The sequence below is a fragment of the Anabrus simplex genome, chromosome 1 (genome assembly GCF_040414725.1).
Source record: "Anabrus simplex isolate iqAnaSimp1 chromosome 1, ASM4041472v1, whole genome shotgun sequence".
Taxonomy (NCBI): domain Eukaryota; kingdom Metazoa; phylum Arthropoda; class Insecta; order Orthoptera; family Tettigoniidae; genus Anabrus; species Anabrus simplex.
The window spans coordinates 803,152,139-803,178,239 of record NC_090265.1 but is presented as its reverse complement, the minus strand read 5'-3'; the positions used below and the strand labels follow the sequence as shown (position 1 = coordinate 803,178,239).

Genomic DNA, 26,101 nt, shown 5'->3' with positions numbered 1-26,101 from the left:
TATTTATTTATTTATTTATTTATTTATTTATTTATTTATTTATTTATTTATTTATTTATTTATTTATTTATTTATTTATTTATTTATTTATTTATTTATTTATTTATTTATTTATTTATTTATTTATTTATTTATTTATTTATTTATTTATTTATTTATTTATTTATTTATTTATTTATTTATTTATTTATTTATTTATTTATTTATTTATTTATTTATTTATTTATTTCTTTATTTCTTTATTTATTTATTTATTTATTTATTTATTTCAAAGTTAGGGCTCACGGCCCTCTCTTACACTTAACCACTACGTACAGTACATAATCACATACTTTGGTAAAATAACATTAGCTGACCCTAGGAGCTACCTAAATTTATGGAGTAATATTATAACAGATTATAATTGTTATTTTTAATGATTAATATTATCTAGCCTATCTACATCTACCTCACCTAACAATAGTTCTAAATCACGCTTGCACTCATACACACATACACTCATACAAGCTGGTCACGTTTTTAAGAGGAAATCTCGACAAGGCCGTTTAAATGAGACTGTTGAAGTGCTATTACGTATACTGACAGGGAGTGTGTTCCATAGCCTTGCCCCAGACACTTGGAAAGAGTGGCTGTATACAGATGAATGATTAACCGGTATCATAAGGGTAGAAGTCGATCTGGTATTATGTCCATGGAAAGATGAGAGGAAGTTAAAATGTGAGGATAGGTATTCAGGTGTAGATTCGTTCAGAAGTCGAAAAATTAGTGTCGCAGTATGTAGATTCCTTAGTTGATCAATTTTCAGCCAGGATAGCTTCTCATAATAAGGGGAAATATGTGTCCTAAATTTCAAAGAAAATGTAAATCTTATGCAAGAGTTCATTGCCCTTTGAAGTTTCATAGTTTGTTCTGCAGTTGCATCGGTTAATATGACATCACAGTAATAAATTATTGGAAAAATGAGGGTTTGAATAAGTTTTATTTTCATGCTGTGTGAAAGAATGGATTGTTTCATTTTTAGGGGGTGAAGAGATGCATATACTTTTCTGCAGACACTTGTTATATGGTCATTCCAGTTTAATGTGTCATTCATGACAACGCCTAGGTTTTTTACAGACTTTTGAAAATGTATAGCTTCACCACAGAGCATGAGGTTAGGCTGTTGTATGATGTTTAGCGTATTTAAAAGTCTAGATTGTCCTATTATGATTGATTGTGTTTTCTTCAGATTAATTAATAGGTAGTTCTCTTTAGCATACGAGCTAATTGAATTTAAAGTCGAGTTCATATGGTGGATTGCTTTGTCAATGTCGGGGACCTTAAAGTGTGAGCATATCTGAAGATCGTCGGCATAAAGATGGTAATTGCAGTCATTGAGATGAGAAGAAATGTCATTAATATAGATTAAGAATAAAAGAGATCCAAGAATAGACCTTTGGGGAACGCCAGATAGCTTAGTTCTCCATTCTGTAGTCTTCATGTTTGATACAACTCGCTGTCGTCTGTTTTTGAGGTATGAACCCAAGAGCTGAATAGCAGAATGAGCCATGTGAAGTTTTTGTAACTTAGCTTACAATATGTCTATATTTACAGTGTCAAACGCACTGCTAAAGTCTAGAAGGATAAGTATAGTCAGTTTTTGTTTGTCCATAGCCCGTCTAATGTCATCCGTGATTTTGATTAGTGTAGTTGCAGTGCTGTGTCCTTTCTTAAAACCAGACTGTAAGGGATCAAGTACAGAATGTTTTTCCAAGTATTTAACAATTTGTTTATGCATTATCTTCTCCAGAACCTTAGAAAGTGCTGTGAGGATGCAGCCAGGTCGGTAGTCAGATGTATTGCTCGCAGAAAAGATTTTTGGGACAGGCACAATGAGTGCATCTTTCCATTTAATTGGGATTTTGCCTGAAGTAAGACAGGTATTAAGTAAATGCATAAAAATGGGCAGTATTATGTCGATTATGTAAGTCACAAATGAAATGAGAATTTCATCAGGTCCTGTTGCGTGAGATTTTATTGAATTAACTTCCCTTCTTACTTCATGTTCTGTAACGGTACCAAATTCAAATACAGGACGGACTGGGGATTGTTGCCTTAATATATTGTCGATGGTGTATTGTACTGTTGTTGTGTCAGCAGTGAGACGTTCCGTGGAGAAATATGTTTTTAACTCATCAACCTCGGGATCAGTATGCTTCGCATGTGGTTTGCCAATACCCAGTGACCGAAGCTGTCGCCATGTGGAACCAGTGTTAATGTTTTTGTTTAAATGCTGGAAATAATTAAATTTCTTATTACAAATTACAAGCTTAATTCGGTTTCGAAGAACACGGTACTGCTCATGTACATCAGCTAGTTGAGTCTGCTTATAGCATCGGTGTAGTGCGTCTCGTTCTTTCAACATAGTCTTAACATCAGCAGTCAGCCAAGGGCAGGGTGGACGTGTTACTCTCACAGAACGCTTAGGTGCATGTTTGTTGTACAATTCATGTAAATGGGAATAAAATATATCCACTTTCTCGTCAATGTCACTCTTCATCATTATGTCAAGCCAGGGGCAGAGTTGTGCATCTTTTGTCTCAGTTGTATTAAATTCATCCTTTTAAAGTCTCTAAACATTACATATTTCGTTCAGTACTTCGGAAAGCGAGGAGAGTATGCTAAGTATATGAGGTCATGTTTAGATATGTCAGGAACAGATACTTGACCGTGGTGAAGGATTTTTTGAGGGTTATTTGTTATTACTAGGTCTATGAATGTATCAGCGGAAATAGTGGAAGTATGGATGTGGTGGGTGGGTTTAAGGGGTAATATAGTCATGTCACAGGACTTAAAAATATTTTGTAGTCGTGAGGCGTCGTTGTTCAGAGTTAATAAATTGGTGTTGAAGTCTCCAAAAAGTATCACGTGCTCGTATGATGGTAGCAGTCTCAGTAAGCTGTCTTCTAAGTCATGGAAGTCTCGCACTGCGTCAGGAGGCCTATATACTACACCTACAAGTACTTTTACAGAATTGACAAGCACCTCTACAAACATATATTCAGGAGCCGTTTTTACAGCAGGAGTAGACGTGTGAACAACTTTGCTCTTGAGCATTGATTTACAATATAAGGCGACCCCACCACCTCGTCTGTTCGTCCAATCATGCCTGTGAATATCATAGCCCGATATGTCAACCATGCTTGCGGGAATCGAACTACGGAGCCAATTCTCGCTTACAGCAGCGATATGAATTGGACTGTCTTCAAATTTAATCTTCAGTTCGTCGAGGTGAGCAACGATGGATTGGCTGTTGACATACGCACACAACAGGGCGCGATTAAATGACTTCAGTTCCTTCTCTAAAATGGTATGGGTAGAATAGGAAGTAGAAAGTGTTGAGGAATGGTCAGTGGCAGGTCGTGTCCTTCCAGACGTATGTTCCGGTGAAAGGGCTCTGGAGGGAGAGTGTTGGGGGTCTGTCCTACAGAGGAATGCTGAGGGGTGAGGGAGGGAGCAAGGAGGGAGATTTCAATAGCACTTCTCAACTCAAGCATGCTAACGGAATGTAAAACCTGAGGCTTACCTTAATTTCCTCGTACATACAGTGGCCAGTTGATTCACACAAACACACACACATTCACAACTATGCACAAAAGTAAAAATAAATAAACTACACAGAATGCACATTGTTCATATGTTGCTTTCACCATATTGCCTGATTAGTGATTGTAATTTTGCGAGTGAGTTCACTTGGAATTTCTTGCCGGGTACGTGAATGATTCCGTCTTGGCTGTATGTGTTACGCAGTCCAAATGTGTCTCGTGCCTTATTCAAAATGTCCTTTCTCAGCCTAGTGAGGGATTCAGTTACAAGTAGTTTGGAGCCTTTCAGCTGTCGCTTAGTGCGCCAAACTTGATCCCGCTGGTGGTACGGAGGAATTTTATTATGATAGGTCGATTACTCTCGGTCACTACATCCACAGTCGATCTACGTTGGCGTCCCAGTCGATGACAGCGATCGATGGAGTCCACGGACAGTTCGATTTTCAGGTTATCACGGAAAGTTTCAATGACCTTTCCATAGATATCCTCATTAGACATCTCACTCACTGTACAGAAAATTTGATGTGTTTTACCTTGTACTTAGTGACAGCCTGTGAATACAGGAGGTTGTTCCTAAATAAATGGAAATGTACAATGAGAATTTGTTTGCTGTATGCTGTGTGCTGTGTTTTTGTTTATAATATTTTTAACTACCTACATTGTCACCATTTTGTAGTGAGTTTTATGAGCAGTGCTTTTACGAAAGCACTGAGTTTTTGGTTTGGTTTTCAGTCTCATAGAGTGCCTTATAATCTGTGAAGCAATTACAAAAACTGCAGCACTAGCACTAGATTATGTGAGTACTTGTTATTACGAGTATATTGAATAATTTTATCAACTATCATTATAATGAGGTTGTACTGTAGTAGCAGCAGCAGCAGTAGTAGTAGTAGTAGTAGTAGTAGTAGTAGTAGTAGTAGTAGTAGTAGTAGTAGTAGTAGTAGTAGTAGTCCAGAATTATTTTTTACAGTTTTATTGAACCTACCAACAAATACACAACAAGCAGCTCATTTTTCCGCATAGTCTCCTGAATTTGAGACACATTTTAGCCACTGAATTGGCAACTTTTTAATGCCATCCTCGAAAAAAAGAAGACCGTGTGTGCAGCCAGTTGCGCACGTACTCTGCCGCTGTGCAATCATGAAATTGCTTTCCTCTCAGTTCTTCTTTCATTGATCCAAACAAGTGGTAGTCACAAGGTGACAAGTCTGGACTGTAAGGAGGATGTTCCAGAGGTGTCCAGTGCATTTCCTCCAGTTTTTCCCGTGTGTTACAACAGCAGTGTGTGACCTTGCATTTTTTTGCAGGAGAAGAACTTCTTGGATTGGTTGCCGGCGATGTTTGTTGCGATGAGCCGCTTTTGTCTCGACCAAAAGACGGCAGTAATGGGCTGGATTCAGTGTCCTTTGTTCATACAAGAAATCCACAAGCAAAATGCCTGCATAGTCCCAAAAACCAGTTGTAAGAACCTTTCCAGCAGAAGGGCGTGTTTTGGCTTTGACTGGGCCACCTGGACCTCGTACCCACCACTCCACGCTTGCTTGTTTTGACTCTGGGATGTAATGATAAAGCCAGTTTCATCAGAAGTCACAATGCGACGTAAAAAATCATATCCTTCCTCCTCGCAGCGATTCAGATGCCTCCGACAGACATCCTGCCGGAATATATATATATATATATATATTTTTTTTTTTTCTTTCTGCCTGGGGAAGGAGACGACATATAAAATACAAAGTTTGTTCCACCTACTCAATATTATAGAGTAATTGCAATGTATATAAACACATTACAATATGTTAACAAGTACTCGTTTCGACCCCATATGGGTCATCATCAGCCTTACTAAGATACTTATGGATATGCCGAAGTCCTAAGACAGAATTACATTGTGGAAATGAGATTTAAAAGAATGAACTGTGTATGTGATGCGATGATGTACATATAAAATGATGGATAGATGAACTGTTATAAATGAAATAATGTTGCGCTTGTCAGTGACAAATAAAATCTTAGGATTTACGTCAAATACAATTAGACTGTAAGAATAGTTATCATACAATTACTACAATGATGAATAAAATATGCCCTTGTTGGTGAATATCTAAAATTGCACTTTAAAAATGTAATATGCCGGTTGTATGCAAGTCCAAATGCTTCTGTTGAGTTCTAGAATTCCGAGTGCATCTTCAGGTGGAAAATTAAAAGTTGAACATTGGCGAGCACTCAACATACCCATGACCAAGAAAGATCTTTCCATTGAATTGAATACTGTTCGTGGAATAGCAAAATTCAACGGCTTCGGTAGCCACTTCATAGAAAGTATTATCAATAAACATAAATTTCATCCCAAAACAACACACAAAAAAGAACTACCTAAATACGAATCCTTTTCTACTTTAACTTTCAAAAACGAAATTCATAAGATCACTAATATTTTCAAGAGAAAAGGCGTAAAAATAGCATTCAAAACCAATAATAACAGTACACACACTCTACATAACACATCACACATCCACAAGGTCAACAAGTACGCAAAATCACGTGTTTACAGGCTTAAACGCAACTCCTGCACTAATATTTCTTATGTAGGGCAGACTGGTAGAAGCTTTAACATAAGATATTTGGAACACATCAACGCAGTCAAATATAATAAATTTTCAGCTATCGGTCAACATATGGTCAATTATAATCATAAATTCTCGAACATTGAACTAGACATGGACATTCTTGAAATAGCTAACAAGGGCCCTCTGCTTAATATAATCGAGAATTTTTATATAAATTTGGACCAGTACTTTAACACTAACTACAACCTTAACGAAATAACGGAAAAGTCTAATATTTTATTTGATTTATTCATTACCTATATCAGAAGAAACAAGTTAGTAGACCAAAAATCTTTAAGTCTGTGAAAGGTCCTCCACCAATACAAACACCACCATTTTCCCACCCGCCGGACCCGCCTTAAGCCACTTCCCATTTCCCCGCCCCTCCCTTCGCACATCACTCACTGGATTGCTCCTCCCTTCACTAACTTCTTCCCCTCCTATTCCACGCCATTCTCATTCTCTAAGTTGCACTCCACCGGTAAGGTTGTTCACATTGCGTGCAAGGTGAATACTCGTTATTTTCTCTTTTCATTCTCCGCCATTCCCGTCCTTTAAAAATATCTCGCGTTAATTCAAATTTTTTCATCATTAGGTTCTATTGGTTCCAACTTGGATTGGGAATATTCCGTACAGCAAGAATTCATTACATTACAAGAATGTTATATAGTTTTATCGACATTTAACTTCTGTATTAAATATATTGGACCTCAAGCAAGACAGATACCCTCTATGCCAACGTTTAACTTTTAATTTTCCATCTTAAGACGCACTCGGAATTCTAGTACTCAAGAGAAGCATTTGGACTTGCATTCAACCAGCATATTACGTTTTTAAAGTGCAATTTTAGATATTCACCAACAAGGGCATATTTTATTCATCATTGTAGTAATTGTATGATAACTATTCTTACAGTCTAATTGTATTTGACGTAAATTCTAAAATTTTATTTGTCACTGACAAGCGCAACATTAATTCTTCTATAACAGTTCATCAATACATCATTTTATATGTACATCATCGCATCACATACACGGGTCATTCTTTTAAATCTCATTTCCACAATGTAATTCTGTCTTAGGACTTCGGCATATCCATAAGTATCTTAGTAAGGCTGATGATGACCCATATAGGGTCGAAACTAGTACCTTGTTAACATATTGTAATGTGTTTATATACATTGCAATTACTGTATAATATTGAGTAGGTGGAACAACCTTTGTATTTTATATGTAATCTTAATTCAATACGGAACCAATAATGAAGTTTATAACCTTGAAGGAGGAGACGAGGAACCAACAAGGCAAACAATTTCCGTAGTTTGAGTTCATCATTGATGATGGCTTGTACACTTCCAGTCCGGCTCCATGGCTAAATGGTTAGCGTGCTGGCCTTTGGTCACCGGGGTCCCGGGTCCGATTCCCGGCAGGGTCGGGAATTTTAACCTTAATTGGTTAATTTAAGTGGCACGGGGGCTGGGTGTATATGTCGTCTTCATCATCATTTCATCCTCATCATGACACGCAGGTCGCCTACGGGAGTCAGATCAAAAGACCTACATTTGGCGATCTGAACTTGTCCTTGGACACTCCTGGCACTAAAATCCATACACCATTTCAGTTTTGTACACTTCCAAAGATTACGAGTGTAGCAATTTCAGAAATATTTATGCGGCGATCTTCAATATGATCACATACAGCACGAATATTGTCTGCTGTGATGCTTGTCCGTGGTTGGCTTTGGTGGGGCTCATTTTCTACTTCTTCCCTTCCTGTCAAAAATTGTTTGTGTCATTCATACACCTGGGTCTTTGAAAGAGTTGTGTCCCCAAACTGTGCACGGAACCTTCTCAAGATTACCTAACCTTTGGTGCCTTCTTTCACCAGAAACGTTTTGATGATGCGCTGCTCAACAGATGTGTGTACCTCTTGCTCGCTCATGGCGTAGTAAAGTGAGCGGTCGCTCTGTGGTGTGTGACGCATCAAGACCCCTACTCCGGATGTCCCCACCAACATCTTCTCAAAGCCCCACCCATTTCCATTCGCTACCAGAGCCACTAATTTTAAATTCCTTTTTATATTTGATGCACCTAGTAGTTGTAGTAGACTTTAGTTATAGAGATTGAGCAAATTCATTTAATACAATGGTTTATGGTATTTATCTTTCAATAGGATGTGGGAAGTAACTATCATGATAAACATATAATTGGCAGTTGATGGGATTGATGTACATAGATGTATCAATTCTGCCATCATGAAGTTGGAGGTCAACATTGAGAGAAATGAGGAAAGGAGGTTTCAGATGATATTAGCACTGTAATTGGAATGAGGTGGCCAGGACAGGAATCAGGGAGGTTATACTGCTGTAGGAGAAAAATTCTTCAAAAACCTACATTGGATAAGTGGTTGGAGAAGATCAGCATAGAGAAAATCTGAGTTTTTCTCATGATAAGATTGGCTTGGAAGGAGAAGGTAATGCTACCCATAGTGCCTTGGATGTGACACAATACTTGTCTTCATAAAGCTGATAAAGTTCTGGATGAGACTGAATTATATGATGCACGTAAGGAAAGAAGTATGAAGCAGAGTGTTGGTTGTGTTGAGGTAGGACTCGAGTGTGGGATACAGTATTTGTATGCCGTGCCGTGGTGTTGATGGAGATGAATAGTAGTCTGAAGGGAGGGGAGAGGGGTGATTGGCAAAATATTCCAGAAAGTGACTGTTTCCTATTTCACTCATTGTTCTACTATCTCATTGTATATGCATATTTCTTATGTGTACCTTAGAAGTAGTCATCACCTTATTTTACATTACAGAAAGCAGAAAAGGAGTTTTCACTAAGTCTAGAGGAGCTGGCAGAACGACGCAAGGAGATGGCGAGACTGCGCTTGCAGCAGTCGTATGAAGCAGCTAAGGCTCGACGTCAGGGGAAAATAAAAAGCAAGAAGTAAGTAGAACATGTATGAATTTGCAGTGCAATTATTGTTTCTATAAAATACGTTATGATATTTTGGACTTCATTCATCATCGTCATCATCTCTCGTTCAGCTTGCGCTGAGTTGGGATGTTTATGGCACATCTTCCTATATCCAACCGCTGTTGTTCCTCCATAACTGTGTTCCAGTCCAGGTTTCATATTATTATGCTATTCTTGATAGTTTTCAACCACCTTAGTCGGGGTCACCCGCTTGCCCTTCCTTCTTCTGTCTGGGTCTCCCTCATCTGTTTTGGCATCCTTCCCTCTTCTATTCTCTTAACATGTCCAAACCATCTAAATTTATCCCCGTTCTGTCTTCAAGCTTTTCCACTCTGATTTCCAGCCAGACATCCTCATTTCTTACTCTGTCCTTTCTTGTCTTTCCTATCATACTCTGTGAAAATTTAATTTCACTGCCTGTCTTTTATTCTGCAGTCTGTTCTGTCATTGTCCAGATTTCCACTACATATGTCAGTATTGGGCAGTAGTACATTTTATACATCACCTCTTTACACTTCATTGGTACTTCCTCCTTCCACAACAGGTTTCTCACGCTCTGTTAGAATGTATTTCCCTATTGAATCTTAATCTTTTCACTGGTCTCCATGTCCAGCCCTGCATCCTGCATCAGTTCAGTTCCCAAGTACTTGAAGCGCTCCACAATTTCAAGGTTTTGTCTCTTTATTTTTTTATAATTCTCATCCCATTCTCCTCTAATCAACATCACTGTATTACTCTTTTCCACACTTTCATTCCATCCTCATCACCTGCTGGCAGCAGGGAGTGGCAAACCCATCATAATAATAACCTAAAAATTGGTGCAAATATGATGTGGCCTTGGAAAATGCGAGGGCGTCCCCTGGAGGTGACATGCAGTTCCTCAGGAGCTGTGAGAAGTAGGCAACCTGTATCACAGTATATCTGAATTGGGACGATCAACATCCTAACCATTACAAACAAGACCAGAGAGCCGGTAGAGTTCATGAAAGAGAAGGACATAGCCATCCTTGGTCTTAGTGAAACTAAATGGAGAGGAAGAGGGGAGAAGAAAACTGAAGGAAGGGTACAGGCTGTTTTATAGTGGAGGACACGATGCAGTAAATGATCATTAGAAAGGATGATATGGAATATTTGGAGGAGGTGAAGAAGATCATTGACAGAAGGATCATAGCCAGGATACAGGTTGAGACAGGAACACAAAATCTGTTCCAGTTCACAGTTCTGTTCACAAACTGGAAAGAAAAGAAAAAAAAGGATACAGAATAATTCCTCGAAGAAGTGAAGAAATACATTGAAGACAAGGAAGTACAGTAGAACCTCGATAATTCAAAATCGGTTAATTCAAAATCCCACCTAATTCGAAGAAGCTCTCTTTCCCGGAAACATGAAATACGGTTTTGCATGTTATTTAAATTGTTTAATTTGTAATTCGAAGTACAGTGGTTTAATTCAAAACTGCCTTTACATTTTGAAACAATAGTATGTTACAGAGTAATTTAAATTCAAAATTTATCCGCAGCGTGGAAGGGTAGCTTTCCGCACTTACACTCACTTCGGTGTGTCTACAGTGTGCTTCATAATTGCCATGTTGAATGAAATCGAAATTCTTTTGTATTCAGCCTTTTAAGGAACGCCGTAATATCACGCAGCAGGCATTATGCGGAAAAACAGAATCCACAAACACTGGCTATGCCGAGAAAGCGTGGCTCATATAATCTATTCGTAGGCACTGAACAATATTGTCATTGCTGATAAAACTGCATTGCTTTCTTTTAATGCCAAGCCCAAATGGTATTATGGTTTTAAAGGAGAAAGTGCCAGCTGAGGAATCGTGTAAGGGTGGGGCTCATTGTACTGTGTTGCAATTCACACGGAAGCGAGAACTTTATCTCCTCGCCATAGGAAAGTTTGATAAGCCACAGTGTTTTAAGGATGTCGGGTACTTTCCATACAAGTATGAGGCATCTGAAAATGCAAACAGTACAGTAATCCAAAAGATAATACTTATGCGCAGGGGAACCAGTATAATTTATCCTCGTCTTTGAATTGTGTGATTTTTTTTTCTTTCGTTGTGTGAGGTTATGTTTGTCAGTGATTTATCCAAATGCATTATTTGAACATTGTAAATGCACCTTGTTGGATACATTTCAGAAATAGTTTTTTTCCATGACATTTGAAAGGTTTAAACTGTGAATCAATGTGATTGCATGAATTAATGGGTCTTAGAATGCTTTGTGACGCGGCAAGTGTTTACATTTCTTAAGTACGAGAGAAGTGCCATGGCGGGAAATCGTATAAGGATAGAGTCATAGAAAAGTTTGATTAGCCATGATCTTTTAAGGGCATCGGGTACTTTCTTTGTAAGTACAAGGCATCCAAGATGCATACAGTACAGTTAATCCAGTAAATAAAGCACTTGCACATGGGAGCCAGCATAGATTTCTCCTCGCCTTTGAATCGTGCTTTTTTTTCTTTCTTTGTGTGAGGTAATGTTTGTCAGTGAGTTATCCAAGTGCATTGTTTGAATACTGTAAATGCACATACATTTTTGGAACTAGTTTTTTTCCCATGGCATTTGAAAGGTTTAAACTGTGAATCAAGGTTAACTGCATGCATTAACGGGCCTTAGAATATTTTGTAAGGGTTGGCACTTCTGAATTACGAATTGGAGGTTAATTCGAAATCACGTAATTCGAAGTCTGATTTTTTTAGTCCCATTGACTTCGAATTAATGAGGTTTTACTGTAATTATAATTTACCTGTTTACCTATCTCAGTCAGAAAATAACTGAAGATGGACAGAGGTAGAGCCATATTGCTCAAGCTAAGATTGCTTTTATGCATAAGAAGAATTTTCTGTCTAGCAATAAACTGTCTACTTCTCCATCTAAGGATCCTGCATGCATTTGTTTGGATTGTTCTATTGTATGCCTCACAAACATGGACAGTAAAGAAAAGTATCTTCTGGCCTTGGACTGTGATGTTTTCATAGGATCATTAAAGTTTCATGGATAAAAAAGGTGACAAATACTGAGGCACTGCACACAGTAAATCAGAAGAGATCTCGGATAGAACTAATTAGCAAAAGACGTCTTTCTTGGTGGGGCCATACGTCATGCCATTTTCAGGTGATGACAATTATTGTGGAAGAGTTCATTAATGGAAAGCGACCTCGAGTAAGGCCAAGATATACATATGTCAAGCAAGTCCAGTAAGATACCGAAATAGGGAAACTATATAGCAGTGAAAAGGGCTGCAAACAACCGTACAGCTTGGCATCGTTTTGTGACAGCAGATCAATCTGTGGACTGAACATTCAATGATGATGATACAGAAATGCCGTAAGTCAGAATATTAAATAAATAATTTCACTTTTGTATTTTTGGTCTATGTTTCATATTTGTTACATACATATGTGACCAGCTGTCAAGAACAAGGGCATCGGAGAAGTACACCGGTACAGTTTCGACCTCCTTTGTGGAATTCATATGAAATAATGTTGCAAGGTGGTCCCAAAACCAATAATGTAGTTGAAGGTTTCTCACTCTAAATTTTAAAGAATGGTTTCTAGACATCATGCAAGTAGTTGGAGCTTTATAGAAAACTTAATATGAGGGTTTTAATTTTGTGAAGGTCCAGTCGGTCATGAAATAAAAACCACACTGAAAATCAAAAATGTTTTTATGTGCAACATTTAGCTATACCTTCCAGCTACTTCTCTACATAGTTGCTGCTCTGATATAGACATCGTAGACATTTGTTGTAGCGTGGTACCAACTTCCCAATATCCTCGTCATAGAAAGCAGCCGCCTGTGCTTTCAAGCCACTTCAATACGTAGGTCTGTAGCTCGTTGTCTGCGCCAAAATGCTGTCCTCCTAGCCACTGTTTCATGTGAGCAAGGAGATGAAAATCAGAGGGAGGTAAATCTGGGGCTGTATGGTGGGTGATCAAACACTGCCCATCGAATTTGCTGCGGGAGTGTCTTTGTTGCAGGTGAAGTGTGCGGCCGAGCATTATTGTGAAGATTAACAATGCCTGATGACAATATTCCTCTGCGCTTGTTCTGAATTGCCCTTCGTAGACGTTGAAGAGTCGCACTGTATGAGGCTTCAGTGATGGTCGTGCCACGTTCCACGAATTCCACCAACAAAACTCCTTTTTGGTCCCAGAACACAGTAGGCATACATTTTCAGATGGAGAATGTTCACTACACTTCTTTGGTTTACTCGGGGAATGAGAATACATCCATTGTTTGGATTGCTATTTTGTTTCTTTCTTTTCGAAATGAACCCATGTCTCATCCCCTGTGACAGTTTTGTTCAAAAAATTTTCTCCTTCAGCATGGTAGTGCTGGGGAAACGTTAAGGTGGCGCCCACTCATTGTGTTTTGTGTCTGACAGCAGCTTATGGAGCCATCTCGCACAGAGTTTGCTTTACTGAAGTCACCCACTCACAGTGGTATTGAGAGCTGACCTTGAAATTTTGGGTAACATTTCACTCAACACAGAAATTGTGAACCAATGATTTTCTCAAATCATCTGATCCAGAATTGATTATTTTAACTGTGATGGTTCAATCTTGTCCGTATTGACTTACATTCAATCTATGAAACACATTTCTGCTTTATCAATACTTCACATTTTATTATATTACTTCCTGTACATGTTTCAAGAGTTCAGCTGCTCTCTTCCTTAGCAGTGCAAAACATCAAACAAAAATCCTTTGACTTGACACATTTGTATAATACAGTCATCAATAAAACAAATTATACATAAATCTTGAAATCGTTAAAATATCCCTTTTGTGCCTGATATGTCCACTTATGCTTACTATTTCATTTAGTAAAACTTGAAAAAATTAAAATCATAAAATTTAGTCACTATATACTAAAATTTGAAATGCTGTTTGCTCTGTTCTTGAAAACTCCTTTCCTTGAATCCTTATTTACACTGTTAAAGTTCTAAGACCTTTCATATAAATAGGAATTTCTTTTCTTAATCTCGTCCGACCATGTGAGCCATTTTTAACCATTAGCTTAATGAAACCATGAGAGTTGTTACTGGTACAGTGAGGTCGACTCCTACTCAGTGGCTGCCTGTTTTAGCAAACATTGCTCCTCCAGATCTGAGGAGAAAAGCAGCAAAAGTACAGTTGCTCAAGAAGACCTTTGCACACAGAAACTCACTTTTGTTCAATGCCGTACGAGATCCACCTGTGATGAGGTTAAAATCCAGGAATCCACTCTGGACTGATCTACACTCCTATGAAAAATTCAGTGTAACAGCAGAATGGAGACAGCGATGGGAACAATGTCCACCCACTAACGCCTTTCTGATTAAAGACCCAACGAAGAAAGTGCCAGGTTTCGATCTTCCTCGACATGAGTGGTCAAAACTCAACCGTTTCAGAACAGGCCACGGCAGGTGCCGATATATGATGAAAAAGTGGGGATATTGTGAAAGTGCTGCGTGTGAGTGTGGTACTGAGAAGCAGACATTGCTTCATGTTGTTGAGAGCTGTCCACTGTCAGCATTTAAGGACGGTTTACGGACTCTGCATGAATTGACACCAAGTGCAGTGGACTGGTTGTCGAAGCTGGACATTCTAGTTTAATTACCTCTATATTTTAATGTGTATGTTAATTGTATATTTTTACAGATTATGCTTGTAAATGCCATACGATAATAATAATAATAATAATAATAATAATAATAATAATAATAATAATAATAATAATAATAATAATAATAATAATAATAATAATAATAATAATAATAACCATCAAGTTCTTCAGTTTCATCTGGTACCAAATTTGTCAAAATTAAAACAAAATTACACTTGTCTGAACCAAGGAAACATGTCCTTGCTCCTGTGCTTGCTGCCGCTGACCTTACGAGGACCTGATTCACTCACTGAACAAGATCAATGGCTGACATTCGCTTCCTTCCCTCTCCATCTGCATCATGAACATCTGTACATCCTGCTTCAAAGTTCCTGCACCATTGCCGCATTTTGCTGTCACTTATGAAAGTTTCACGTACACATTACTCATTCTTCGGTGGATTTCGGCGGCATTGCACCCCTCAGCATGAAGAAATCGAATGACAGGGCGCACTTCACGTTTGGCGAGAGACTCTGTTGTTCTAGGCGTGTTTACATGCTCATTGTACACTCAGAACTGTCAAGTGCAACATGATGCGGTGGACGAGCATACTAGAGACACTGTGTAATACATCTGCACAACACTTTATCGAATTCTCATTGTGGTTTTTGTAACCGTTATCGGGAACATTTACGCTTACACATAATAATAATAATAATAATAATAATAATAATAATAATAATAATGCAAAATAATAATATAAGAATAGTAATAATAATAATAAAGTAATACCAATAGTACATAATATAATACTTAATAATATGACTAAAGGAAATGGTAAATGACGCAGTGGCGGTGTATTCATATCAAAACCAGGAAACGTGACGAGTATCTTCTGATATGCAAAATTTGAATCATATATAAAGGAACACTTACAGGTCTAAAAATGGCAACTAAGAAAGGATAGCGGAACGTGCGGAAAGCCCTTATGAGGTCCATGGGAACGTATGACGTTATGGGGAAGAAAAGACTTACAATAATACACCCAACAGACAAATAATTATTGAGAAAATGAACATACAACTATAAATGAACAAATAAAAGAACTGCGGATTAACTGATACTTGAGATACAAAACGAAAGATGTGTAAGGGAAACAATTAAGGTCTTCGATCACGAACAAACTTTGACGTAGAGGTTCAGAATTTACAGAATAAAAGGAGGCATCCTCGAACGAAACAAAATTAATTACACAATTCAAGAAAGCGTTACAGTTACTTACAATTACAACTAGATTTAGAAAAGAAGGTCTGCCTCCGAAAACAACACGTTGCGGACTAGCACAATCGCTAAGTCGTATAAATGCTCTATTTTGAAAAATGTGGAAAACTAGAGGAAACTCCAGCACACAGGATGAAATTCTACATAATTACTGAACTTACATTGAGTGGGAATAGTCTGAAACGTGAGAATGCTTTTAAATAACATAAGGCAAAAACAAAGCGCCTACCTTTGGCGGCCAAAGACCCATCGTAGGAGGGACAGACGCAATGCGTCCGTCCGCTCCAGTGCTCCAAATCAAAAGACGCGGACAAAGTGACTCGCACACGCGAGGAGCCACAAACAGGAAATAGAGTGATTACAAATGACCAATAGCAACACTCCAGTTTGCCACATTCACCAATTAAATATTCTAATATACCGGCCAATAAAAACACTTGTACGTTTGGCCAATGATAATTATCTTCTGGAATCGCATATTGCATATTAGCGGATATTACAAAATGACAGGAAAGGGCCACTTACACGTGGCACACCCTGCCTCACCAGTCATGAATAAAAATTCCAAATCCCTTTCTATAATTTACAGAAAAATACAATTTAAATCAGGAAGTGTAAATACCATAAATCCATTTCTTCATAGGCCTAAATATGGAATAATAATTCTTTTAAATAAGAAAGCTTCATACAATAATTTACATTGCATAAACACTTCAGTTCTTAAATGTTTTTGTTTACCCAACATGAGACAAAATTAAATGATAACAAGACAAAATTTATATCACAAGGACTTCTGTTGCTTTACTGTTTTCTGTTCATTGCTGTTCAACAAAGGCCACAGTTTTAATTTCACGACCAAGGGGACCTTGAAAAAAAAAAAAAGAAATCCAAATTCAAAATGGCCACAAACTTATCAAGTATGTTACAGATCGAAGGTTAATTGTATGCCAATACAATGAATAAAAGGACGACGATATTGTGAAGCTATATTATCCCCCATCTGGCAAACTAACGAATGTGCAAATTGTCAAAAACTTAGGAGAGCTGAAAGAAGTTGTGATTACTCATGTCAGATCATCAGTTTTTATATTTAACTAGCAAATGTACCCGTGCTTCGCTACGGTATTCTACATTGTATACAGATATCGAAGTAAATTACTGTACATGAAGAGAATAAGAATTTTTAAATTGCATTTCTCTTGGCATTAATCCGAGAAAAAACATAGGGAGGTCCGCAGACGTTGTTTCCAATGTAAAGTGCGAGTTGCGGCGTTGTGATGATAATGACAGGTCCACTTGCCTACCGCAATTCACTATGCGTAACGTCAGTCACATTTTGATGGGTAAATTTGTTTATAATCAGGGGCACCTATACCTAATGATAAAGCGAATCGGGTAAAAGAGTTTTGAAAAAATGCACGCTCCCTTGCCTTCTGCTAGTCAAATCGAGAAGGAAATTATTCATTACAATGGTACACAGGCGTTGGAGGAGGACCCCATTCCTACTGTCCGTTAAAGTCGGTGTGGGGAGTACTGATTACAACAGCAGACGCCCTGCTGCTGACAGTCACTATTGATTTGTAAAGTATTAATTACAATGTCAGACACACCCCTTCTAGATCGAAATGAATAATTGTAGATCGACATACGGAAGTATATGCATGTTCACCTTCATTTACAGAATAACTGCTGCTAAACGGTGCATCATATCGAGAAACGGATTGTAGGAAAAGACGCCTCTGGCCTCATTTAGCCATCTAAATTATGATAATTCCTCTTATCTCATCTACTTAAAGGTAAAATTGTTTTAGAAATGTTGAATAGGGTGAAATTTGTCTAAGGTTTTCACACAGTGAATTACTTTTTAGATACTTATGCGACAGCTTCAAACATAGAATTTGGCTCACATATGGCTACTGGATGGGCCAATATTCGTGTACTTTGATGATCCCATCTTTCCTATAAGTGAATCAAACCATCAATTATACATGTACAAAGTGCAAAATTTACGTAAATCCAGAAATAGAGCCAAATTTAACGTATAAGGGATAGAGATACCACAAAAAGTCATAGGGCCAAAGTTGTAGATCACTCCAAATTCAACTGAGATTGTGCCATCCGTTTTGTGATACGACTTACCGTTTAGCCACCAAATACCTTGAAAGGAAGGTCTGCACCATCATTGCCTCCATATTTCAATATTTTTCGGGGGTAAAAAATAAAATTTTTAAACATCTCATAAATTTTTTTTATCAGTTACAGGCAAGCTATAATTTTGCTAAATTTCTATTTTCTAACTCGTATGGGAGATTGTGCTATTATTTATTTAGCGTATGATGCTTCATTGCTGCCATCTTGATATGGGGGAGGTGATAAAAAAATTAGGACTTTCAGGAAACTTTTAAGCCTATGAAACCTATAGGTTATTGTTTTGGATAAATATCACAGACTGTGTTCTTATGCAGATTTGAAACTCCCAGCGTGCTCCCCTCAGTGAATTTTGAGAATTTTAGGTTTTTCTGGGGATCCTGAAGTCATCAGCTTGTCTGGTACCAAGTTTTAAGATTCTAAGATGCCTGAAATGGTCTCATTAACTCACGTCTGTTTTCATTTGTATGCCTTAATTTATATATATATACACTAGTCCCGTTAATCCGAAAGTCCGGTCAATCCGAACTGAAATATTCAATTTTTAAAAAAATATCTCCTTATTGAAATGAAAGAACATATTATAGAATTAAGGTTTACTTGCATTTTATTAGTCATATTTTGCTAGAGTAACATAATGTAAACAATTACACATCATAAGCCATCATCACTGGTCGTTTGTCTTTATACAAATTCTGTTAGTTTCTTTTGCCGTTGTGATTGGAACCTGCTCGAAGATGCAGTGTTAAACCAGCGTCTCATAAACATCACATCAGTGGGCGTAGCAGCGGAGTGTTGCTCGACGTAGCATACGGCAAGTTCTTTGGACATTTCAAATTACAGTATGTACTGTACTGTATTGTAGAAACTATTTTCCTCACATGGTTGAGGCACTGGCCTTCTGACCCCAACTTGGCAGGTTCGATCCTGGCTCAGTCCGGTGGTATTTGAAGGTGCTCAAATACATCAGCCTCGTGTAAGTAGATTTAATGGCACGTAAAAGAACTCCTGCGGGAGAAGATCCCGGCACCTCGGCGCCTCTGGAAACCGTGAAAGTAGTTAGCGGGATGTAAAATCAATAACATTATTATTAGAAAATATTTTCCGGTTAATCCGAAAATTTCGTAATCTGAACAGACTCCGGTCCCAATTAGTTCGGATTAACGAGACTCTGCTGTGTATATGTATATATATATATGTATAGTACAGTATATATAGATTACGCCAAACTGACTACAATTTATTAATATGGATTATATTTCACCCGCTTCCCTAGTGGTTCTAGGGGCGTCTTACTCCCACAGTATGCTGTCCAGGTAGTAAGTCATACTGGAACTTACACACGTCCATCCTCTTTCCTCCATTTTCTTCAATTACACTTCCCAGTATTTAAAGCTTTCAGAACTTTTCAACTGCTTCCCTCCGAATGTCATGCCATTGTACGTTTGGTTCTGGTTTCGTGTAGTTACCAGGACTTCACTCTTTTGTGCTGAAAACTTCCTTGTCGGAAACTAACCACTCTAATAGGCAATATGCTGAGCAATAGGTATTTTCAAGTGTTTTCAGAAAACTCTACAAGTGGGGTGCATAAAACAAATGATGGGCTCCCACAGGGATATGTGCTGGCTTCACTCCTTTTTAATTTGTACACATATGATCTTCCAAATACCAAGTCCAAACAATTTATTTATGCTGATGGTATTGCCCTTGATAGTCTAGGATCAAAGCCTCCCCAAAGCTGAAGCAACATTAACATCAGATCTGAAGATATTGGATGAATACTTCGACCGGATCCTCAAAAGACTGTTGTATCAACTTTCCATCTGCAGAACAAACATGCAAATTACAATCCTACAAGCAGTTTCAGAGATGAGATTCTCGAATACTCCAGTAACCCTAAATACCTAGGTGTGACCCTGTACAGATCACTGACATACAAAATTCTTCTCAAGAATGTAGCAGCTAAAATTAAAACCTGGAACAACATATTACTGAAGTTAACAGGGATCACCTGGGGTGCCAATGCATCAGATACACAGCTCTGGCTCTTACATACTCAGTTGCAGAATACTGCTGTTCTACATGGTTAGACAGGGCTCACACTAAAATAATTGACACGCAGCTCAATCAAGCAATGCGCCTCATCACAGGATGTATTCGATCTACTAACACGCACTGGCTATCGGTTCTAAGTAACATTCCACCCCCACCCCTAAGAAGATCTCAGTCATTGCTGAACACTTGGAAGAAAATAGAAAACAACCACTGTTGCCAGTACATTGAGATTGTCCAGTATTATTACCGCAGCGATTAAAGTCCAGACAACCATCGTGGCGAACAGCAATCAATCTGCATGACAATCACTTCAAAATACTAGATGCATGGAACAGTCAGTGGCAGAGCCAAAACTCCCTGACACATCATTACTTAATTAAAACTTCTTGGGAGCAGCCTGCAGGCTTTCATTCATCTCAACGACAGTGGTGTGTGCTGAATAGGATAAGGGTTGGCCACGGAAGATGTGGAGCAATACTGAACAAGTGGAGATGGAAGTCCTCTGCTCATTGCGACTGCGGTGAATAGCAACAAACTATGGATCATATAGTGCTCGAATGTCCTTTCAGACAGTTTAGAGGCTCATTGAAAGATCTTCACAACCTAGCACAAGAAGCCGTTGAGTGGATTAACCATCTACAAATAGTTTTGTGAATATTTTTATGAACGTGGGAGTGTGTGTATATGTGTGTATTTTTGTACATATTTTGTAAGTAGTTGATATTCCTCCTTTTATCATACGATAAATAAATAATACTTCATTCCATAAGATGACACAACTTCCTCCCATACATTTAGCTGTTCCTGCACTTCACTCTCACGGTTTCCCCATATCAGTAGATCATATGCACACAATTCTGCTTTCATTCTTCTCTCCCCTTCTGTATCATCCATCACCACTATAACTAGTAGAGGTGAGAGGGTACTTTCCTGCTTTATACCATTAAATTAAACCATCCAGCTCTTTCGGTCCTGACTTTAACACAGCTTTCACTTCCATCACACATATTTTTCACCCTTGTCACTATCTGCTCATTTATTACTTTTGCTCTCATAGCTTCCCCGATCTTGTTTGTATGAACACTGTCATGTACCTTCTCTATGTCCACGAAGGCCATCACCAAATCTTCCCCATACTCGTAGTGCTGCTGTTGTAGCTACCTCACTGTGAATAGGAGGTCAATAGTTGACCATCATTGTCTAAAGCCGTACTGTTTTGCTCTGAATTCTTTTTTCACTGACTTTCTTATTCGTTTTTCCAGTACTTTTTCTTAGATCTTGGCACAGTAATACATCAGGGTTGTACCACGGTAATTCTGACATTTTCTTCTGTCTCCTCTCTTAAAGATGGGTACTATTACACCCTTCTTCCAATCTTCTGGTACTTCTTTCTCATTCCACTCTACACGCATCATCGTGTATAGCCACTGTGTACCTGCTTCCCATTCAGCTCCTCACAGCTTCCTCCACTTCTGCCCATTAACTCCTCCATTTTCTCCTCACACCTGTCAACAGTTTCTTTAATATGATCTTCTTCTGCTTCTTCTTCACTTAATCCAACCACATTCAGGAGGTCCTCAAAGTATTCCTTCCTGATTAGTTTAATTCCCCCCATTTTCTCCACTTGGTTACCATTTTTATCCTCTGTTCTCTCCATTTCACTCTGCCTACCCTTTCTTCCATACAATACTTTTTTGATTACTTCTGCTATCTTCCTCCAACATCTGTGTCCACTTTCCCATCCACTTCCTCCTCTCCCCTATAACCCCTTTTTAACCTCCTCTGGGTGTTCTTTGTTGGAACCAAGACCGAAAGGCCTTGTTTTTCTTCCCTACTGCTTCTTTCACTCTGTCATTCTACCATGGTATCTCCTTCCATTTCTTCCTTCCGCAGGTCCTTTCACATGTTGTTTTTGCTGCTTTTACCAAAGTACTTTTGAATCTTTCCCTTTCTTCCTCTCCTGTCCTGTCCTTGATTCGTCTGTTGGTAATTTCTTCTTTTTTGTTCTTGATACTCCTCCTTGGTTTCCTTCTCTTTCAGTTTCCATACTTTTATTTTCCTTTTCTGGTCTTCTGTCCTTTGTCTTTCTTTCAGTATTCAGTGGTCGCTTTCTAAGGCCACTGATTGTATTACTTTCACATCTATGATGCTCCTCTTCATCTCACAGTCGAAGAGCATATAGTCCACAACTGATTTCAGTGTCCAGTCCCTGCTATAGCTTGTCGCTCTCCTGGACCTTTACTGGTCGACTGGCCCCAACATTCTGTTTTTCTCACAGAGGTTGAATGTCGGGTGGAACCTGACATGTGATTTACGATCATCTTATGGCAATTATAAGTTTCTTTGTGTAATATCAATGGTGGTGTTATCTCCTTGGAGGAGTTAATAAAATATCTCGGCAGCCCTGAAGATGGTTTTCCGTGGTTTCCCATTTTCACACCAGGCAAATGCTGGGGTTGTACCTTAATTAAGGCCACGGCCGCTTCCTTCCAATCCTAGGTCTTTCCTGTCCGCCATAAGACCTATCTGTGTCGGTGCGACGTAAAGCAACTAGCAAAAAAAAAAAAAAAAAAAAAAAAAACACTACTATCGAATTCTAGCAAGAAACTACCAAGTGTTTCTGTTTATGTTCTGCGTACTCATTGAGCATCATGGCGTTTACCGGTAATGTAGATAACAAATGTAAATGTATCTTTTTGAGCAATTCAGACATTATTGATGCATTTGAGAATTCTGATAGTGAAAGAAATTAAGAGAAAATTGTTGGAAAAACTATTGGCCGAGAGAAGTCTGCGTTCGTCAATCAACACGTTTCAAAGGCTGAATGGGAAACCACATTTTATTTATTCCTATGAGATAAGCAACACAAAGGACTGCACAGTGTGTTCAAATAGGAAAATAAAGGGTGGTCGATGGTGTACTTTTGTGCAACTTGTGGAAACAAACCTGGTTTGTATCAAGCATTTGTTTCATACTGTACCACACGGAAGTTGATTACTGGACTAAGGAGTAAAGGTGTAGGTGTGAAACAAATTAGAGAAGCAGAATCACTAGCAATATCAGCCCTGTAAATAAAGATACATGCCTGTATTTAAAATTGACTTAAATTAAAGCATTTGTGTCAAACCTGTTAAACTGCCCCTTTTAAATATGACCTGCTGAGCAAACATTATTTAAATCATCATCATCTTCATTTCCCATTTCCAGCTTCCAGCTTCTCAGGTCGAATTTTGAATCAAGGATCTCCATCACTGCCTGTCTCTCCACCACTCTTTTCCTTTTTTAAGTACATCTGGTTTTCATCCTCTCTTCTCTATGCACTCCCACATTGAATCTGTCCACCTCTTTCGGGGTCTTCCTCGTGGTCTCTTTCCTGTTAACTTCTCTGAAAAAGCTTTTTTGGCACTCTCTCTTCTCCCATTCTTATCATATGCCCATACCACTTTAGCTTTGTTGTTTCTATCCTGTCTTGAAGATTCAAGATTCCTGTCCTTTTCATTATCTTTTCATTTCTATCCTTTCTGGTCTTGCCCTCAATACCTCTTAGGAATTTAATCTCCGCTGCCTATATTCTACTTTCCTCTCGTTTTGTTGTAGTCCACGATCCACCTGCATAGGTTAGTATGGGTTCATAATAGGTTGAATATAATACTTTCTTACATTTCTTCAGGACATCTTGGTTTCACAAAATACCCCTTACACTCTGGTAGAAGCTGTTTGCTTGTTGTATTCTTTTTCCAATTTCCTCGGCAATCTTTCCATCTTCTGTGATCACACTTCCTAAGTACTTGAAACTTTTAACCACTTCCAGAATTTTACCATTCAGTTTTATCTTTCCTCTTCCTTCCTTCCTTCCTTCCTTCCTTCCTTCCTTCCTTCCTTCCTCTTGTCATCATTATTGTTTTGCTTTTCTCTGTGCTTACTTTCATCCCAAATTTTTCTATCTCTTGATTCTATACATCTACTTGTTTTTGTACTTCCGTTTCATCCTCCCCCCATATCACTATATCATCTGAAAACAACATGGCTTTTATTGCCTGTTTTCTCAATCTCTGTTTAATGTTCTTACAAATTTCATCCATGACTCCCCATATCATGACATCATCAGTGAAGGCCATTGCATTTAGTTCACCAGAGGTTTTCTTGATGTTCTTCATTATGTCATTCATGGTGGTGATGAACAGTAATGGCAATAGTGCACTGCCTTGCTGGACTCCACTTTCGATCTTGAACCAGGATGAATGTCGATTACCCAATCGCAGACAGCTGGTACAGTTCTCATACAGCATCTGAACTTTCCTCACTAGTCCCTCTGGCACATTACTGGTATTTTTCTCAGGCATTACCATATCTTCTCTTTTGCAATGCTGTCATATGTCTTCTCAATGTCAAGGAAAACCATAAACAGATCTTTGCCTTTTTCCCAATATTTTTCCATTAACATACAGACACTGAAGATTAGGTCTGTTGTGGACCTGTTAGGCCTGAGCCATACTGTTCCTCTTCAAGCTGTTACTCTAAGATGACTCGCAATCTGCTCTGTAAGATTTTCTCAAGAATCTTAAGCCCATGAGAAAGGAGTGTTATTCCCCAGTAGTTGGAGCATTTTCTGTGATTTCTTTTCTTTTCTTAAACAGGGGGATATTGACATCCTTGCTCCAATCAGTAGGTATTTTGTCATCCTTCCAAATTGTATTGAGCACCCTGTGTAGCCACTGTAAGCCCTGGACTCCTGCTGCTTTAATCATGCCCACGCTGACTTCATTGATTCCTGGAGATTTCCCTTCCCTTGCAGCATCTTCTTAAGGGCTGCTTTGGTTTCTGCCCATGTAATGGGAGGTTCCTCTGTGCAGGTTTCAACAGCTGGTTCTTTTGTTCTCTGATCTGCTCCTGTCCTGTTCAATAGGTGATCAAAACAATTACGCGGGACCTCTCTGATGTCCTCTTCTTTCCTGGCCAGGTTTCCATAGGATCCTCAATTGCTTTGATGGTTTCAACTGAATTCCTTTATTTTTTGGATCACTCTGAACAATAGTTTCATATTTCCTCTGCTGTCTTTGGTTTTTGAGTAATATTCTCCTAGCAATTTATCTTCTCCTCTTCTACTACTCTTTTAACCCTCAGTTTCTTGTCCTGGTAAACTTGTTCGAGGTCTGTGATCTTTCCCTCGTCCCTTACCAGTTCTGGCTTGGATTTCTCTCTAGCTTGTTCTTTTCGGGCTATATTCCTTTCCTTTATTGAGGATCTTACATTCCACCAGGGTGTCTCTTTTTCCCTTACTCTTTCACTTGTCTTCCTGCAAACCTCTATTGTTTCTTTTATCAAGGTGTTTTTAAATCTTGTCCACTCCACCTCACCACTTTCCACTTCTTCTGTAGGCAGTTGTTCTCTTATATAGTCCTGATATTCAGTACGTTTTCCAATCTGTTGTAGTTCCCACACCTTAATATTAGGCAATTTCCTGGTTTTTATCTTTGGTACATTAATGTCTTTCAGACTTGCAACTAATTCCCTATGGGAACCAACATCTATATTACATAATAACCGGTGGTCGCTTTTGAGGTTTACACTTGGAATCACCTTGACATAAGTCACACGACTGCTAAAGGTTATACCATGAGTTTCCTACCATTGACCCATTCCTCTTGCAAAACTCCTGCAATTTATTTTCTTCGTCATTCTTCTTTACCCAACCTTCTGGTCCCGCACATTCTTATAGTAGACCCTCCTGTCCATACCTACATGGGCATTTAAATCTCCCATGACTATAATGTGCTGGCCATTTAGCTGTTTCTGCAATTGTTGCAAATTTACCTTACATTTTGTGGTTAAATTATTATTAATTTACA

At 38.5% G+C, this 26,101-nt stretch overlaps 1 protein-coding gene across 1 annotated transcript in view; it reads left to right on the top strand.

Moving 5' to 3' along the window:
- Positions 1–26,101, top strand: part of LOC136857558 (U3 small nucleolar RNA-associated protein 14 homolog A) — a 175,802-nt gene that overhangs the window by 62,598 nt on the left and 87,103 nt on the right. Inside the window, exon 6 of the mRNA XM_067136318.2 lies at positions 9,006–9,136. Within this exon, the coding sequence (XP_066992419.2) occupies positions 9,006–9,136 (131 nt within the window). The remainder of the gene's footprint in view (positions 1–9,005; positions 9,137–26,101) is intronic.